Genomic DNA, 20,404 nt, shown 5'->3' on the forward strand with positions numbered 1-20,404 from the left:
ATATGTATATATTGATATGATGGTACTGTATATATTGATATGATGGTACTGTATATATTGATATGATGGTACTGTATATATTGATATGATGGTACTATATGTGTTTATATATTGATATAATGGTACTGTATATATTGATATGATGGTACTGTATATATTGATATGATGGTACTGTATATATGTATATATTGATATGATGGTACTGTATATATTGATATAATGGTACTGTATATATTGATATAATGGTACTGTATATATTGATATAATGGTACTGTATGTGTTTATATATTGATGTAATATCTGCCAGTTAGCAGATGCTTTCATCCAAAGCGACGTATAGTCATGTGTGCATACATTACTAGACAGGGGCCAGAGTTCAAGTCAAAGGTCAGTGTCGACAACCACAGCACTTTGACTTTTTAAACGTAATTTACGCTTGGACCGACATCTGTAGGCGTTCACCGTGAGTTCGATCTCTGGGAGCTTTTAAAAGACGTGTTGTCGATCGAGAGCGCATTGCGCTTGACGACAACGTGCCATTGATTGAACACAGCCAGGGTTACATAAATATGGATAAAAACCTGTTTCGGTGGTTCATCCCAAATGGGTCTGAAGACACTGGTAGGGAGGAGAGGAGGTGGTCCCTTAGTCACACTGATGACTCTGTTCCCATAGGGTCCTGCTGGTCCTGGTGCCTGACCCTGTCCCTCCGGGCCCGCTGGTCCTGGTGCCTGACCCTGTCCCTCCGGGCCCGCTGGTCCTGCCTGGTGTCGAGGACTTCGAGAAGAAGGGAACGGAAGCCTTGGTATCTGCCACCTCAGACATACCGTCCGTTCTCTGGGTGAATCCCTCAGCTGCTGCTGTGTGTACGAGGGCTTCAACAGAACAGGCACCTGACTGTCTGTGTCCTCTTCCTCGTCCTCCTCCTCGGTATTACTCGCTTCCCCCTCCCTCCTCAGGGTCCCGTCTGGGCTACAGGTGGTGACAGAGGAGTAGTCGAACACGGAGGTGTCTCCGACGTCCTCCTCCGTGTCACAGTCATCAGTGCTTCTCTGAACCATGTGAGGACCAGGGGTCTGGGGTCCGTGTCCTTGTCCCATAACCCCCGTAGCCTGGCTAGGAGACTCCTGTCCAGAGTCGCTGTCCCCCCACCCAGGGGGTGCCGTATGGAGGAAGGCGCTGATGTCCCCGCCGTAGACCAGTCCAGCCAGGCCACAGGAGTCATGGAGATGAGACTGGAGGGTCCCCCCTGTCCTGTCTCTGTAAGATCTCTTCTTCCGTACAGTACCGGTAGGCCAACAGGCAACAGGCATGCTCTGGCAGCCAGCGGCACAGTTAGATAGACGTGTGCTTAGTAGTTGTTCCTCTCTAGGGAGAGAGATCACATGAAATAGCTTCACGTCAATTATAACGCCACTTACAGGTGTTATACAGAGAGTACATGTAACTACAGAGAGTACATGCAGACATTCTGTTGCATACTATGCCATTTCAGCAGACATTTTGTTGCATACTATGCCATTTCAGCAGACATTCTGTTGTATACTATGCCATTTTAGCAAACATATTTGTGGCATTTTCTATCTGCGACTTTTGACAACGTTTCACTGCTGAACATGACCTTGGTGTATGTTCTGCATTGTGCCTCGAGGCCTTTTACCCTCCCAGGCCACCAGATGGCGACAAAAAACACTCACCGTTTCCCAGCAGCATCACGGGACTCCTGTCTGTGTTTCTGTGTGTCCGTGGCAGGGCAGAGCTGGCTTCTGCGATCGCACGACTTGGCACAGGGACAGGCAGAGCAGCTGCCACTGAAACACAGAGGAACTGCTGAGTGGGGACGGTCTGGACACTCCAATATGTCGTGTTTCAGGCAGATCTTAAAATAAGCATGACAGTCTATGTGACCGTCTGTATGATGATTGAAATCTCTCCCACAAGATCCCATGATGGATCTTGGACTTGGAGAACATTTTTGGAATTATATTGAATTTCATATATATATATACACATTTCATATGGGTGTCTGATTATTTTGTTTGGCCTGTTTATTGGCTTGTAAACGACTAAAGACTGAATTCCATGATTATTCAGTGAATGGTCTGTCGTGACAGACTATTAACTGTCAAATTGAGTAGCTGCCCAGTGTGCACATGATTAGAGGAGGAGAGTGGTGGAGGAGGGAAGAGGAGAGGAGAGGAGGAGAGTGGTGGAGGAGGGAAGAGGAGAGGAGAGGAGGAGAGTAGTGAAGGAGGGAAGAGGAGGAGAGTAGTGAAGGAGGGAAGAGGAGAGGAGAGGAGGAGAGTAGTGAAGGAGGGAAGAGGAGAGGAGTAGTGAAGGAGGGAAGAGGAGAGGAGAGTAGTGAAGGAGGGAAGAGGAGGAGAGTAGTGAAGGAGGGAAGAGGAGAGGAGAGGAGGAGAGTGGTGGAGGAGGGAAGAGGAGGAGAGGAGGAGAGTAGTGAAGGAGGGAAGAGGAGAGGAGTAGTGAAGGAGGGGAGAGGAGGAGAGTGGTGGAGGAGGGAAGAGGAGAGGAGAGGAGGAGAGTAGTGAAGGAGGGAAGAGGAGGAGAGTGGTGGAGGAGGGAAGGAGAGTAGTGAAGGAGACGAGAGGAGGAGAGTAGTGGAGGAGGGAAGAGGAGGAGAGGAGGAGAGTAGTGAAGGAGGGAAGAGGAGGAGAGAGGAGGAGAGTAGTGAAGGAGGGAAGAGGAGAGGAGAGGAGGAGAGTAGTGAAGGAGGGAAGAGGAGGAGAGTAGTGGAGGAGACGAGAGGAGGTGAGTAGTGAAGGAGGGGAGAGGAGGAGGGAAGGAGAGTAGTGAAGGAGACGAGAGGAGGAGAGGAGGAGACGAGAGGATGTGGAGGGTGTGTGATTTAGTTCTGAAATGATTCCGTGTTTCTGTGTGAAATGGAACCCTGGTCACTATAGGCTTTACTGCTTTAGTCCAGGGCCACAGAGACCAACCCATAGGGCCCTGGTCAAAAGGTTGAGCACATAGGGAATAGGGTGCCATTTGGGGACACGGCCAGGGAGTGGCTCTTACTAACCTGGGCCCGGCCATTCTTCCTCCGTCTCCCCATCGGACGTCCTCCTCCAGGATGAGGTGACAGCGGGAAAGGACGCTCCGCAGGACCCTCTCTGACCCCTGGAGGAGGCGGCAGTCTGGGTGATCGCTGTCAGTCCACTGCAACAGACTCTATAGGGGAACAGGATTATACACAGAGAAACTGATATATAATATACTGGAGTTGCATTCTGGGTCATCACTGCCTGTAGACAAACAGACTCTACAGGGGAACAGGATAATACACAGAGAAACTGATATATAATATACTGGAGTTGCATTCTGGGTCATCACTGCCTGTAGACAAACAGACTCTACAGGGGAACAGGATTATACACAGAGAAACTGATATATAATATACTGGAGTTGCATTCTGGGTCATCACTGCCTGTAGACAAGCAGACTCTACAGGGGAACAGGATAATACACAGAGAAAATATATAATATACTGGAGTTGCATTCTGGGTGATCACTGCCTGTAGACAAACAAACTCTACAGGGGGACAGGTTTCAGTCAGAGAACTGCAATAATATAAAAATATATTCCATTTAGCAGCCACTTTTATCCAAAGTGATTTACAGTAAGTAGTGCATATACATATTCATATGGTTGGCCCCAGTAAGAAATGAGCCCGCGACCCTGCCGTTGCAAAGGCCATGTTCAATTAACTGAGTCATACTTCTGCTTAGTGTCACCTGTCCATTTGAGATTATCCTCACTAGATTGGCTATCATAGAGAGACACTCCAAGAAGAAGGAGGAGAAGGAGGAGGAGAAGGAGGAGGAGGAGGAGGAGGAGAAGAAGGAGGAGGAGAAGAAGGAGGAGGAGAAGGAGGAGGAGGAGGAGGAGGAGGATGAGAAGAAGGAGGAGAAGGAGGAGAAGGAGGAGGAGGAGGAGGAGGAGGAGAAGAAGGAGGAGGAGAAGAAGGAGGAGGAGAAGGAGGAGGAGGAGGAGGAGGAGGATGAGAAGAAGGAGGAGAAGGAGGAGGAGAAGGAGGAGAGGTGGACCAACCTGAATAAAGGTTAGGTAACTGTGGATTCGAGAGACTGGTGCCAACAGCAGAGAAAACAGTTGGACTTCCTCTCTTTCCTTCGTATAGCTCTGTAAACAAACGTGAACGTGGAGATATTCACATCACTCACTTCACTACGACCATTTTGAAAAGATAAGACCTGTACATTAAAGATCCGGTAAAAACCTATTGGTTTTACCCACCTGTGTGTTTTGTATTTTCCCATTGAGCATTATTCTGTTGAATTCTATAGAAAGAAACGTGGCCAGCGCTGTCGTGTATCCATGGTATATGTCCAAGAAAGATGACTTGAGGAGACAAACAGAAATAGTTGTGAGGAGGATATAGATGAAGATTAGATAGAGATAGAAATATAGAGAGATATATAGATATAGATGTAGATATATTCAAATCTCTACAGTTTGAAAGAACAACCAAAAAAAAAAATATATATATATATATATATTTATTTTTAACCTTTATTTAACCAGGTAAGTCAGTTAAGAACAAATTCTTATATACAATGACGGCCTACCAGAAGGCAAAAGGCCTCCAGCGGGGACGGAGGCTGGGATTAAAAATAAATAAATAAAATATAAATATAGGACAAAACACACATCACGACGAGAGAGACCTAAACACAACAACACAGCATGGCAGCAACACAACATGACAACAACATTGTACAAACCATTATTGGGCACAGACAACAGCACAAAGGGTAAGAAGGTAGAGACGACAATACAATAGTCAAGATGGGATTTCTGTATGCTACCGTACTTACATCATTGTGGCCTACGAGTTGGACGAAGATGTCTCCCACAAGGCCTTTCCAGTCGTGAGCAGACAACCTCTGCTCCAGAGTGTTTCTGAACAGAAGGTGGCGCTGCAGCAACTCCTCCACAAACTTCAGGTAATTCTGACTGCAGGAGTAAACAAAGAGAAAACACAACGAGAAAACAAGGAGAACAATGAGAAAATAGAGAGAAAACAAGGAAATCCCCAAAGAGTTCGTTTTTAAGGGATGTAGTACTGTCCATATGGCCTGACTATTGATTGACAGGTGATTACCAGGGTGTTTTTGTTAGTTTTTTTGTACTTATACCCCTTTTTCTACCCAATGTTGTGATTGGTAGTTACAGTCTTGTCTCATCGCTGCAACTGCCCATACGGACCCTGGAGAGGCGACAGTCGAGAGCCGTGCGTTCTCTGAAACACGATCCTGCCAAGCCGCACTGCTCGCTTAACCCGGAAGCCAGCCGCGACAATGTGTCGGAGGAAACACCGTCCAGCTGGCAACCGAGTCATCTTGCAGGTGCCCGGCCGCCAGAAGGAGTCGCTAGAGCGCGATGGGACAAGGAAATGCCAGCCAGCCAAACCCACCCATAACCCGGACTACACTGGGCAAATTGTGCGCCGCCTCATGGGTCTCCCCGGTCACGGCCGGCTGTGACACAGCTTGGGATCGAACCCGGGTCTGTAGTGACGGCTCAAGCACTGCGATGCAGTACCTTAAACCTCTGCGCCACTCGGGAGGCTGGCACCTTATTTTCTATCGCTAGAGCCCATAGGGCTAGTGAATAGAGTGCCATTTGGGATTTTCCTTTACGAAAAATGTATCAACCCCTACAAAAATGTCCATTAATTATAATCCCCATAATAATCCACACTGGACTGTGGTAGCATGATAGCATTGGTTCTGACCCAAATGGCATCCTATTCCTTATACAGCGCACTACTTTTGGCTATATATAGGAAATAAGGTACTAGTTGAGTTTGTCCTTACTATGGCTCCAGGTCCTTCTGCAGAGCGGGAGGTGTTCTGTACTTGTCGTAGAGCTGGTTTAAGGTCGACACGTATTCCCATTCGGAGTGGAGAAGCTGCATCGTCACTTGTTGCCTTGCATCTGTGGATGAGAAACTGGTGTAAATTATTGTCGCGCCGGTGTTGTGTCGAAAATCCCCCCCCCCCTCGCCAGAACCCCCCCAAACAATTTCCTTAATTTTTTGGCTAGAGTCAAGTACTTTCTGTGACACACATCAGAGTCAAATACTTTCTATAGAACAAACTTCGTCAGGAGGGATAGGCAACCGAAATGAATAATGAATGTATGTGTGTTATATTAAACATAGAGGGAGTAAAATGTAGGCAAGGAATAAACATTTCAGAACAACTACTAGTCCAATAAGACATGGGAGAGAGGACGAATTTTGGCAAAGAGATTTATTTATAGACTAACACAAAAATCAGTAACGGATTTAGGTACGGGTGACTTGGGCAGCCGCCCAGGATGGCATCTTTCCGACCCCAGGTGCGGGCGGGCTCTGAAAGGGAGGGGGGGGGGTTCATCTTTGCCTTGATCCTGACTAGTCTCCCAGTCCCTGGCGCTGAAAAACATCCCCACAGCATGATGCTGTCACCACCATGCTTTACCGTAGGGATGGTGCCAGGTTTCCTCCAGCTGTGACGCTTGGCATTCAGGCCAAAGAGTTCAATCTTGGTTTCATCAGACCAGAGAATCTTGTTTCTCATGGTCAGAGTCCTTTAGGTGCCTTTTGGCAAACTCCTGGGCTGTTATGTACCTTTTACTGAGGAGTGGCTTCCATCTGGCCACTCTACCATAAAGGCCTGATTGGTGGAGTGCTGTCGAGACGGTTGTCCTTCTGGAACGTTCTCCCATCTCCACAGAGGAACTCTGGAGCTGGCCATCGAGTTCCTGGTCACCTCCCTGAGCAAGGCCCTTCTCCCCCGATTGCTCAGTTTGGCCGGGCGGCCAGCTCTAGGAAGAATCTTGGTGCTTCCAAACTTCTTCCATTTAAGAATGATGGAGGCTACTGTGTTCTTGGAGACCTTCAATGCTGCAGACATTTTTTGGTACCCTTCCCCAGATCTGTGCCTCGACACAATCCTGTCTCAGAGCTCTATGGACAATTCCTTCGCCCTCACGGCTTGGTTTTTGCTCTGACATGCACTGTCAACTGTGGGACCTTTATATAGACAGGTGTGTGCCTTCCCAAACCATGTACAATCAATTGAATTTACCACAGGTGGACTCCAATGAAGTTGTAGAAACATCTCAAGGATGATCAATGGAAACAGGATGCACCTGAGCTCAATTTCGAGTCACATAGGAAAGGGTCTGAATACTTATGTAAATAATTTTAAATAGAGTTGCAAAAATTTCTAAAAACCTGTTTTCACTTTTCCATTATGGGGTATTGTGATGTCATTATAGGGCATTGTGATGTCATTGTGGGGTATTGTGATGTCATTATGGGGTATTGTGATGTCATTATAGGGTATTGTCATGTCATTATGGGGTATTGTGATGTCATTATGGGGTATTGTGATGTCATTATGGGGTATTGTATGTAGATTGATGATGGGCAAAAACTATTTCATCAATTTCAGAATAAGGCTGTAACAAAATGTGGAAAAAGTGAAGGGGTCTGAATATTTTCTCAGAATGCACTGTACATGCCAATATTTGATGATTTGACTGCTTTCTGTCTCCTTTCAACACTTTTTAAACTTTTGGTGCCAGCTAGAATGACATAAGAAAGTATTCAAGACGAATAGCTTGATTGAGCCTCCGGCATATATATCTCACTAGGTCAGGATATTTGAACACCATAAAGGCCTGATTGGTGGTATAGTTGGTATAGCTAGAACCAGACAACAACAGCTAACCTCAACACAGTAGCTAGCTAGCTAGTAGTAGCTAGCTCACATCCAAATGCCAGTCCTACATTTTTCCACAAAACAGCTAGCAAGCAAAATCAGTTCAACACCAACACCAAACTTTGGGGAAATTGTCACGCTGCTACCTTACAATGCATGCAATGGGCTTTTGCAACACTAGCTAGCTAGCTACGCCATAGTCCAAGCTACGGTCAGAGCTAGCCACATTTCACTGTCAGACAGGACACAACCACAGATCGAACAATGAGACAGATATTTCAGCGGATGTATAAATGTGAAGCAGTGGGAGAATATGGAACGAGATGGATTTTGGCTGACATTCTGCTAATTCTGTCATCGATGAAACATTTCTCAAACTGGTCTTGAATGTACAAAAAACAAAAAACAAAATTCATGACTTTTACCAGAGCTAGAACTCTGCCAGAGAATGTTAGCATTGTCACATCTGGTGGCTTATCCATTGAAAAAGTGTAATCTACAAATACCTAGGTATTTGGTTGGATGACAAGTTGTCCTTTAAAGTTCATGTGGATAATCTTGTGACAAAGCTTAAATTGAAATTGGGTTTTTATTTTCGTAATAAGGCTTGCTTCCTGCTTATGGCTAGAAAGAAGCTTGTTCAGCCCACTGTTCTCTCTGTAACTGATTATGGTGACTTGTTGTATATGCATCCAGCCTCCTCTGTCTACCAGAGACTGGACTCTGTTTATCATACAGCCTCCTCCATCTTAGAGAGACTGGACTCTGTTTATCATGCGACCTCCTCCGTCTTAGAGAGGCTGGACTCTGTTTATCATGCAGCCTCCTCCGTCTTAGAGAGACTGGACTCTGTTTATCATGCAGCCTCCTCTGTCTTAGAGAGACTGGACTCTGTTTATCATGCAGCCTCCTCCGTCTTAGAGAGACTGGACTCTGTTTATCATGCAACCTCCTCTGTCTTAGAGAGACTGGACTCTGTTTATCATGCAGCCTCCTCTGTCTTAGAGAGACTGGACTCTGTTTATCATGCGACCTCCTCCGTCTTAGAGAGACTGGACTCTGTTTATCTTGCAGCCTCCTCCATCTTAGAGAGACTGGACTCTGTTTATCATGCAGCCTCCTCCATCTTAGAGAGACTGGACTCTGTTTATCATGCAGCCTCCTCCATCTTAGAGAGACTGGACTCTGTTTATCATGCAGCCTCCTCCGTCTTAGAGAGACTGGACTCTGTTTATCATGCAGCCTCCTCCGTCTTAGAGAGACTGGACTCTGTTTATCATGCAGCCTCCTCCGTCTTAGAGAGACTGGACTCTGTTTATCATGCAGCCTCCTCCGTCTTAGAGAGACTGGACTCTGTTTATCTTGCAGCCTCCTCCATCTTAGAGAGACTGGACTCTGTTTATCATGCAGCCTCCTCCGTCTTAGAGAGACTGGACTCTGTTTATCATGCAGCCTCCTCCGTCTTAGAGAGACTGGACTCTGTTTATCATGCAGCCTCCTCCGTCTTAGAGAGACTGGACTCTGTTTATCATGCAGCCTCCTCCGTCTTAGAGAGACTGGACTCTGTTTATCATGCAACCTCCTCCGTCTTAGAGAGACTGGACTCTGTTTATCATGCAGCCTCCTCCGTCTTAGAGAGACTGGACTCTGTTTATCATGCAGCCTCCTCCATCTTAGAGAGACTGGACTCTGTTTATCATGCAGCCTCCTCCGTCTTAGAGAGACTGGACTCTGTTTATCATGCAGCCTCCTCCGTCTTAGAGAGACTGGACTCTGTTTATCATGCAGCCTCCTCCGTCTTAGAGAGACTGGACTCTGTTTATCATGCAACCTCCTCCGTCTTAGAGAGACTGGACTCTGTTTATCATGCAGCCTCCTCCGTCTTAGAGACTGGACTCTGTTTATCATGCAGCCTCCTCCGTCTTAGAGACTGGACTCTGTTTATCATGCAGCCTCCTCTGTCTTACAGAGACTGGACTCTGTTTATCATGCAGCCTCCTCTGTCTTAGAGAGACTGGACTCTGTTTATCATGCAGCCTCCTCTGTCTACCAGAGACTGGACTCTGTTTATCATGCAGCCTCCTCCGTCTTAGAGACTGGACTCTGTTTATCATACAGCCTCCTCCGTCTTAGAGAGACTGGACTCTGTTTATCATGCAGCCTCCTCCGTCTTAGAGAGACTGGACTCTGTTTATCATGCAACCTCCTCCGTCTTAGAGAGACTGGACTCTGTTTATCATGCAGCCTCCTCCGTCTTAGAGAGACTGGACTCTGTTTATCATGCAGCCTCCTCCGTCTTAGAGAGACTGGACTCTGTTTATCATGCAGCCTCCTCCGTCTTAGAGAGACTGGACTCTGTTTATCATGCAGCCTCCTCCGTCTTAGAGAGACTGGACTCTGTTTATCATGCAGCCTCCTCCGTCTTAGAGAGACTGGACTCTGTTTATCATGCAGCCTCCTCCGTCTTAGAGAGAATGGACTCTGTTTATCATGCAGCCTCCTCCGTCTTAGAGAGAATGGACTCTGTTTATCATGCAGCCTCCTCCATCTTAGAGAGACTGGACTCTGTTTATCATGCAGCCTCCTCCGTCTTAGAGAGACTGGACTCTGTTTATCATGCAGCCTCCTCCGTCTTAGAGAGACTGGACTCTGTTTATCATGCAACCTCCTCCGTCTTAGAGAGACTGGACTCTGTTTATCATGCAGCCTCCTCCGTCTTAGAGAGACTGGACTCTGTTTATCATGCAGCCTCCTCCGTCTTAGAGACTGGACTCTGTTTATCATGCAGCCTCCTCTGTCTTACAGAGACTGGACTCTGTTTATCATGCTGCCTCCTCCGTCTTAGAGGCTGGACTCTGTTTATCATGCAGCCTCCTCTGTCTTACAGAGACTGGACTCTGTTTATCATGCAGCCTCCTCTGTCTTAGAGAGACTGGACTCTGTTTATCATGCAGCCTCCTCTGTCTACCAGAGACTGGACTCTGTTTATCATGCAGCCTCCTCCGTCTTAGAGAGACTGGACTCTGTTTATCATGCAGCCTCCTCTGTCTTACAGAGACTGGACTCTGTTTATCATGCAGCCTCCTCTGTCTTAGAGAGACTGGACTTTGTTTATCATGCAGCCTCCTCTGTCTTAGAGAGACTGGACTCTGTTTATCATGCAGCCTCCTCCGTCTTAGAGAGACTGGACTCTGTTTATCATGCAGCCTCCTCCATCTTAGAGAGACTGGACTCTGTTTATCATGCAGCCTCCTCCGTCTTAGAGAGACTGGACTCTGTTTATCATGCAGCCTCCTCTGTCTACCAGAGACTGGACTCTGTTTATCATGCAGCCTCCTCTGTCTACCAGAGACTGGACTCTGTTTATCATGCATCCTTGCGCTTTATTACAAATGCCAAGTCACTCACCCACCATTGCACATTGTACCAAGTGGTAGGTTGAACCTCACTTTATATGTGCAAAAATATACATTTGTATGTGTTCTTCTACAAAGGCCTTTTGGGTAAACTCCCTCTTTACCTCCTGTAGTCTGGTCTCCTTCTCCACTAGCAGTTACCATACCTGGTCTGCTAGGTGGTTGCTATGTTACCATACCTGGTCTGCTAGGTGGTTGCTATGTTACCATACCCGGTCTGCTAGGTGGTTGCTATGTTACCATACCTGGTCTGCTAGGTGGTTGCTATGTTACCATACCCGGTCTGCTAGGTGGTTGCTATGTTACCATACCTGATCTGCTAGGTGGTTGCTATGTTACCATACCTGGTCTGCTAGGTGGTTGCTATGTTACCATACCCGGTCTGCTAGGTGGTTGCTACTTAAAGTCCCCAGGACATTCACAGTATTAGGCAAGACTGCCTTCTCTTCTTGTACACCAGACACATGGAATAGTCTACAATCCCTACTTCATCTAGATATGTTAGTGCCACTGAATGAATTTGAAATATTGATGGGAGACTCTGTTACAGAGGAGTGTAAATGCTTTTTTTAGGCTGGAATGTATTGATTGTTGCTGCCTTCCTGACTTCACTAGAAGGCACCAATAGGATCTCGCTAGATCGTGCTTGGCTCTGCCCACCTTCTTGCTTGTTCTGCCCACTATGACACATTTGTTCCCATTGGAAACGACAAGCTGTGGTCTATCTTGGTTTAGTTATATATATATATATAAAAGTATTTGACACTACTATGTGTAGCTGAGAAATAAAATAGCTTGTGTTAAACCCCTCAATGAACATGTAAACAGTGCCTCCGTTGTGTAAATATATACTTGCTACCATCAGGAAAAACTCAGCAGTTTCGAACATCCAGAATAAATTCCAATATGATCCCCCTGTCTTCTTGACAGTTTCATTCAAATGTGTGCTGATCAACAGTGCCTAACTAATGCCAGTAGCTGTGAATGGCCATCCCAGTGGCGCGGCGCTAAGGGTGAGGGGAGAGAGATAATAACCCTCCCAAACCTGGATTATAGAAATGTATAGGATGCATAGCTCTGCATCGCTTCCCTTTGAAACTGCAGTATATATACTGCACTCTAACTGTAGATATACAGCTGTGTACTGTAGTTATACTGCACTCTAACTGCAGTTATACAGCAGTGTACTGCAGTTATACTGCACTCTAACTGCAGTTATACAGCAGTGTACTGCAGTTATACTGCACTCTAACTGCAGTTATACAGCAGTGTACTGCAGTTATACAGCAATCTTTTTTTTGTCAGTGTTTAGACTAGAAACAAGCTGCAGAAGGCACAAGAAAGATGCAGCTCTAGTGTACATGGGGATATATTTGTTTAATGTCTATGGCTGAGTTATACGACCTTCAAAAAGTCAACGACAAAACCGTTTTCTTTTGCTCTGCTTTCAATGGGAATTTAGTCATATTTTACAAGTTCTTTACCTTCGGAAATCTGCAGACAATGACTTTTGACTATCCATGGTAAATTCTAAACATACTTTAATAGTTTGTTCAAAACGGATTTGAGCTGTTAGAAGGCAACAGTCAGCAGGGTTCAAACCAGCAACCCTTGTAGTTATGGCAGCACACCATTACATTTACATGTTAGTCATTTTAGCAGACGCTCTAATCCAGAGCGACTTACAGTAGTGAATGTATACATTTCAGACCTTTTTTTTTCCTCCTTACTGGTCCCCCGTGGGAATCGAACCCACAACACTGGCGTTGCAAACACCATGCTCTACCAACTGAGCCATTAAGGCCCAGACCTTTTGGCAGAGGCCAAAATAAAGGTTACAATAGCACTGCCAATAGCAAACTTTTGGTTGATCAAAACAAATCTGTCTTTGCATGTGGAAATGTACGATGCACCTTTAACAGAACATTACCTGCCAGCGTAAAAAACATGGAAATTAAAAACAAAAAAAGCTGTTTTAAGTGAGAAGTAGGCATTGGTCTGAAGCTGAAAAATAAAGGAAATTCAAAAGCAACACAATGCCTACATCACCCATGCTCCACCAAGGTTTTCCAGCACACAGCTTTGACCTACTACAGAAGCTATGTTGGTATTGTACTTCAGACTATGTATAGGCAGGTTGCCTAGGATTCAAACCTTCTCTAACTGCCTGTGAAGGTTAGGATTCAAACCTTCTCTAACAGTCTGTGAAGGTTAGGATTCAAACCTTCTCTAACAGTCTGTGAAGGTTAGGATTCAAACCTTCTCCAACTGCCTGTGAAGGTTAGGATTCAAATCTTCTCTAACAGCCTGTGAAGGTTAGGATCAAACCTTCTCTAACTACCTGTGAAGGTTAGGATTCAAACCTTCTCCAACTTCCTGTGATGCAAACTATCAACTTCTAAGTAGGAGCAATAGTATGAGAATAAAATCTGTTATAGTGTTGGGATAATATAAATCTCTTATAGTGTTGGGATAATATAAATCTGTTATAGTGTTGGGATAATATAAATCTGTTATAGTGTTGGGATAATATAAATCTGTTATAGTGTTGGGATGATATAAATCTCTTATAGTGTTGGGATAATATAAATCTGTTATAGTGTTGGGATAATATAAATCTGGGCCCGTGTTCATAAAGTTTTCAGAGTAGGAGTGGAGTGGAGTGGTGATACAGGATCAAGCTCCATCTTATTCAGTAAGATTTAAAAAGCTGAACTGATCCTAGAACAGCACTCCTACTCCGAGATGCTTGATACGGCCCCTGATTGATTTATATTGCTGGCAATGATCTAGGATCTGTCCATATAGTCTTATAATCTAAAAGGCAAAACTGATCCTAGAACAGCACTCCTACTCTGATATCCTTTTTGAATACCTTTATTTTTTTGTCCTGTCGCGAATAAACAAGTTAAGGGTGCGGTTCCCAAACCCAGTCCTGGGGACTCCAAGAAGGGCACATTTTAGGTTTTTTTTGCCCTAAAAGCATTGATTCCAATACTCAAAGCTTGATGACGAGTTGATTATTTTAAAATCAGCTGTGTAGTGTTAAGGCACCCCCTTGTTTGGGGAACGTTGAGTTTTAAAGCTTTACAGACAGAGTGTATTTGTACAGTGTGGACCTACCTGTCCCCTCACACATCCCTGCCTTGAGTCCCTGCAGGTAGCAGTGGAGCAGGACTCGGCCCCGATTCCATGGCGACGATGTGCTGCTGCTGGCACTGCACTCACAGTGGCTCCTCCCATTCACCACAAGACCTGTATTACTACCAGATAGTACAGACCTGTATTACTACCAGATAGTACAGACCTGTATTACTACCAGATAGTACAGACCTGTATTACTACCAGATAGTACAGACCTGTATTACTACCAGATAGTACAGACCTGTATTACTACCAGATAGTACAGACCTGTATTACTACCAGATAATACAGACCTGTATTACTACCAGATAATACAGACCTGTATTACTACCAGATAGTACAGACCTGTATTACTACCAGATAATACAGACCTGTATTACTACCAGATAGTACAGACCTGTATTACTACCAGATAATACAGACCTGTATTACTACCAGATAGTATAGACCTGTATTACTACCAGATAGTACAGACCTGTATTACCACCAGATAGTATAGACCTGTATTACCACCAGATAGTACAGACCTGTATTACTACCAGATAATACAGACCTGTATTACTACCAGATAGTACAGACCTGTATTACCACCAGATAGTATAGACCTGTATTACTACCAGATAGTACAGACCTGTATTACTACCAGATAGTACAGACCAGATAGTACAGACCTGTATTACTACCAGATAGTACAGACCAGATAGTACAGACCTGTATTACTACCAGATAGTACAGACCTGTATTACTACCAGATAGTACAGACCTGTATTACTACCAGATAATACAGACCTGTATTACTACCAGATAGTACAGACCTGTATTACTACCAGATAGTACAGACCTGTATTACTACCAGATAATACAGACCTGTATTACTACCAGATAGTACAGACCTGTATTACTACCAGATAATACAGACCTGTATTACTACCAGATAGTACAGACCTGTATTACTACCAGATAGTACAGACCTGTATTACTACCAGATAATACAGACCTGTATTACTACCAGATAGTACAGACCTGTATTACTACCAGATAGTACAAACCTGTATTACCACCAGATAGTATAGACCTGTATTACCACCAGATAGTACAGACCTGTATTACTACCAGATAATACAGACCTGTATTACTACCAGATAGTACAGACCTGTATTACCACCAGATAGTATAGACCTGTATTACTACCAGATAGTACAGACCTGTATTACTACCAGATAGTACAGACCAGATAGTACAGACCTGTATTACTACCAGATAGTACAGACCTGTATTACTACCAGACAGTACAGACCTGTATTACCACCAGATAGTACAGACCTGTATTACCACCAGATAGTACAGACCTGTATTACCACCAGATAGTACAGACCTGTATTACTACCAGACAGTACAGACCTGTATTACCACCAGATAGTACAGACCTGTATTACCACCAGATAGTACAGACCTGTATTACCACCAGATAGTACAGAAATGTATTACTACCAGACAGTACAGACCTGTATTACCACCAGATAGTACAGAAATGTATTACTACCAGACAGTACAGACCTGTATTACCACCAGATAGTAAATTAAAAGTATATCAGAAATCAATCTTGGTGCCCAGATTCTCCTAAAACACACTTTGACAAGAAAGTATGATAGCTGCTAGTCTGAAATCTAGAACCTGTAATGTGTTATACCATGCCACTCTTTGTTCTCGGTGTCACTGCCAAACATTTGGAATGATAGCAGAAACAGACTAGTACCCGTGCTAGATAGCTGCTGGACACTATTGATCTAATGCAATATAGGTATTCATGTTTTGACAACAACAGTACAATATATTTTGATTAAGATTTCTAAACGACCGGCATATTAATCAATCATTACTTTATACAGATGATTTAGTGGTGTCTGTATGGACGTTTACTGATTACCTGTCTCTCTGGGTTGCCAGAGCTGATTGTGTCACCTTTACCTCCTGCTGTATAGGAGACCTCTGCCTGTTGCTGCCACAGAGATGCAGGATCTGGCAACGCATCTCTCCCAGTTCATCCTGTGGGATAACAATGGTTCAATGTTAACTTCATCTTCTCTGGCTTGTTGTTTTAGCAAATTATTGATTCAAAACATCATGATGGTGATCCCCGTTCCATAGTCTCTATGCTCTTATAAAAGCCTCGGCCGAGATTAAATTCAATCACACTTTGTAGAGCGTTGACAACCATTTAAAGGCAATGTTCCTGGGGACCCATCTGTTTGGTATCATAACCTGCTTGAACTCCACCTCTTAAAGGCAATGTTCCTGGGGACCCATCTGTTTGGTATCATAACCTGCTTGAACTCCATCTCTTAAAGGCAATGTTCCTGGGGACCCATCTGTTTGGTATCATAACCTGCTTGAATTCCATCTCTTAAAGGCAATATTCCTGGGGACCCATCTCTTTGGTATCGTAACCTGCTTGAATTCCATCTCTTAAAGGCAATGTTCCTGGGGACCCATCTCTCTCCCCCCCCCCCCTTCCATCTCTCACCCTGAGAGATTCAACCAGGGTCTCCATGCGCAGGGCCTTTCTCTCACAGCTCCTCCGGGCTTCTCCCACCTCTTCCCTGATATCACTGTCTCCATGCTGGATCTGACTCAGCTCATACAGAGCACTGGAGAAGCCCACCTTCAGCTCTGACACCAGGCCCTGGAGCTGGAGGGAGAGAGTGATGGAAGGGGGGGGTGCATGGATGGATGGATGGATGGATGGATGGATGGATGGATGGATGGATGGATGGATGGATACATGGATGGATGGATGGATGGATGGATGGATGGATGGATGGATGGATGGATGGATGGATACATGGATGGATGGATGGATGGATGAATACATGGATGGATGGATGGATGAATACATGGATGGATGGATGGATGGATGGATGGATGGATACATGGATGGATGGATGGATGGATACATGGATGGATGGATGGATGGATGGATGGATACATGGATGGATGGATGGATACATGGATGGATGGATGAATACATGGATGGATGGATGGATGGATGGATGGATGGATACATGGATGGATGGATGGATGGATGGATGGATGGATGGATGGATACATGGATGGATGGATGGATACATGGATGGATGGATGGATGGATACATGGATGGATGGATACATGGATGGATGGATGGATACATGGATGGATGGATACATGGATGGATGGATACATGGATGGATGGATGGATGGATACATGGATGGATGGATGGATACATGGATGGATGGATACATGGATGGATGGATACATGGATGGATACATGGATGGATGGATGGATGGATACATGGATGGATGGATACATGGATGGATGGATGGATACATGGATGGATGGATGGATGGATACATGGATGGATGGATGGATGGATACATGGATGGATGGATACATGGATGGATGGATGGATGGATGGATGGATGGATGGATGGATGGATACATGGATGGATGGATGGATACATGGATACATGGATGGATGGATGGATACATGGATGGATGGATGGATACATGGATGGATGGATACATGGATGGATGGATACATGGATACATGGATGGATGGATGGATACATGGATGGATGGATGGATACATGGATGGATGGATGGATACATGGATGGATGGATGGATACATGGATACATGGATGGATGAATACATGGATGGATGGATGGATGAATACATGGATGGATGGATGGATACATGGATGGATACATGGATGGATGGATACATGGATGGATGGATGGATGGATACATGGATGGATGGATACATGGATGGATACATGGATGGATGGATGGATACATGGATGGATGGATACATGGATGGATACATGGATGGATGGATACATGGATGGATGGATGGATACATGGATGGATGGACGGATACAGGAAATGGATAGATAGTGTCAGGTCGTTATAGTAAAAGAGCATGTGTTCTCAATTACTTCGGCCAGGATTCAATCCGATCGTGGGTTTGCGACAATGCGGCTTTTAAATGTAGGCTAATTTCTAATTGAGAAGACATCTACAGTGTTTACCGTGAATACAGTCTCCGCGCACGAGGAACATAGCCTTTAAAAGCCACATTGTCGGCGCGATCGGATTGAAACCCATTTTTACTTGGTTAATTAAAGGCAAAATAACATACAAAAATATAAATGCAACATACAAAGTGTTGGTCCCATGTTTCATAAACTGAAATAAAAGATCCCAGAAATGTTCCCTACGCACAAAAATATTATTTCTCTAAATGTTTGTGCACAAATTTGTTTACATCCCTGTTTGTGAGGATTTCTCCTTTGCCAAGATAATCCATCCACCTGACAGGTGTGGCATATCAAGAAGCTGATTAAACAACATGATCATTACACAGGTGCACCTTGTGCTGGGGACAACAAAAGGCAACTCTAAAATGTGCATTTTTGTCAAACAACACAATGCCACATTTTTGAGGGAGCATGCAATTGGCGTGCTGACTGCAGGAACGTCCACCAGAGCTGTTGCCAGAGAATTGAATGTGTAACCTTTATTTAACTAAGCAAGTCAGTTTAGAATAAATTCTTATTTACAATGACGGCCGACTCCGGCCAAACCCGGACAACGCTGGGACAATTGTGCACCGCCCTACGGGACTCCCAATCACAGCCGGATGTAATACAGCCTGGATTTGAACCAGGTACTATAGTGACACCTCTTTCACTGAGATGCAGTGCCTTAGACCGCTGCGCCACTCGGGAGCCCATGTTAACTGAATGTTCATTTCTTTACCACCTCCAGCGTTGTTTTTGAGAATTTGTCAGTACGTCCAACCGGTCTCACAACCGCAGACCACGTGGGCTTCATGATCTCGTCACGGTATCTCTGTGCATTCAAATTGCCATCGATAAAATGCAATTGTGTTCACTGTCCGTAGCTTATGCCTGCCCATACCATAACCCCACCGCCACCATGGACCACTCTGTTCACAACGTTGACATCAGCAAACCGCTCGCCCACACGACGCCATACCCATTGTCGTGCCATTCATCCGCCGCCATCACCTCATGTTTCAGTATGATAATGCACGGCCCCATGACGCAAGGATCTGGACACAATTCCTGGAAGCTGAACATGTCCCAGTTCTTCCCATAGCCTTGGTACTCACAAGACATGTCACCCATTGAGCATGTTTGGGATGCTCTGGATCGACGTGTACGACAGCGTGTTCCAGTTCCCGCCAGTATCCAGCAACTTTGCACAGCCATTGAAGAGGAATGGGACAACAGTCCACAGGCCACAATCAACAGCCTGATCAACTCTATGTGAAGGAGATGTGTCGCGCTGCATGAGGCAAATGGTGGTCACACCAGATACTGACTGGTTTCCTGATCCACGCCCCTAACTTTTTTTTTTACGTTATCTGTGACCAACAGATTCCCAGTCATGTGAAATCCATAGATTAGGGCCTAATTAATGTATTTCAATTGACTGATTTCCTTATATGAACTGTTTGTAACTCAGTAAAATCTTTTCAATTCTTGCATGTTGCATTTATATTTTTGTTGTTCTGTATAAATAAAGAGAGACAGTAACGGTTGTGTAAACATTTGTGTAACAGACAAACTCTCCATTGCACAATCATAATCATTGTATCAACTCAATGCAAAAACATTATTGGCCCTGTACACACTCATGTTGTACAACTGATTTACGAACACATTTGGCACAACCGTTGTGACACAAACGGAGAGTTTTACTGCACACAAGTAACTACACAAGCGTTGTGGAGACAACAGAATGGTTGCGTAAAAAAAATTAGAATTGTGCAGACAAACTCTTTCTATTGTTTCACATAAAAAAAGATATATCCAGTTGTAATATTACAACTATTGTGTCAAATACATTATGCGTCAGTTGTTCAACCTGGATGTGTAGGTGGCCATTGTCCTCAGAAAGGAAAAGTGTTTCCACAGCCTGTCAACATAAAGATCAACGTTCAATTAGATAACACAACAACAACAACAAAAAACACAATACAGTGTAGGCTACAACATGAAGCTGAGGAAACTATGAGAGGTATC

At 44.7% G+C, this 20,404-nt stretch overlaps 1 protein-coding gene across 8 annotated transcripts in view; it reads right to left on the bottom strand.

Moving 5' to 3' along the window:
* Positions 1 to 20,404, bottom strand: part of si:ch211-67f24.7 (uncharacterized) — a 30,864-nt gene that overhangs the window by 6,418 nt on the left and 4,042 nt on the right. For 2 of the 8 annotated variants that reach the window (XR_003871525.1, XM_029730933.1), the window contains exons 3-13: positions 20,226 to 20,297; positions 16,838 to 17,002; positions 16,241 to 16,359; positions 14,292 to 14,431; positions 5,857 to 5,977; positions 4,855 to 4,993; positions 4,274 to 4,378; positions 4,070 to 4,159; positions 3,041 to 3,189; positions 1,698 to 1,811; positions 582 to 1,368 (exon numbers count right to left, since the gene is read on the bottom strand). Coding sequence is in view for 7 of the 8 variants with exons in the window: in XM_029730933.1 (XP_029586793.1) it covers positions 582 to 1,368; positions 1,698 to 1,811; positions 3,041 to 3,189; positions 4,070 to 4,159; positions 4,274 to 4,378; positions 4,855 to 4,993; positions 5,857 to 5,977; positions 14,292 to 14,431; positions 16,241 to 16,359; positions 16,838 to 17,002; positions 20,226 to 20,297 (2,001 nt within the window). In the remaining variant the exon portion in view is untranslated. Of the gene's footprint in view, positions 1 to 581; positions 1,369 to 1,697; positions 1,812 to 3,040; positions 3,190 to 4,069; positions 4,160 to 4,273; positions 4,379 to 4,854; positions 4,994 to 5,856; positions 5,978 to 14,291; positions 14,432 to 16,240; positions 16,360 to 16,837; positions 17,003 to 20,225; positions 20,298 to 20,404 lie in introns of those variants that run through there. The other 6 variants (XM_029730934.1, XM_029730938.1, XM_029730940.1 and 3 more) reach the window with 6 other exon arrangements.

The sequence above is a fragment of the Salmo trutta genome, chromosome 33, assembly GCF_901001165.1.
Source record: "Salmo trutta chromosome 33, fSalTru1.1, whole genome shotgun sequence".
NCBI classification, from domain to species: domain Eukaryota; kingdom Metazoa; phylum Chordata; class Actinopteri; order Salmoniformes; family Salmonidae; genus Salmo; species Salmo trutta.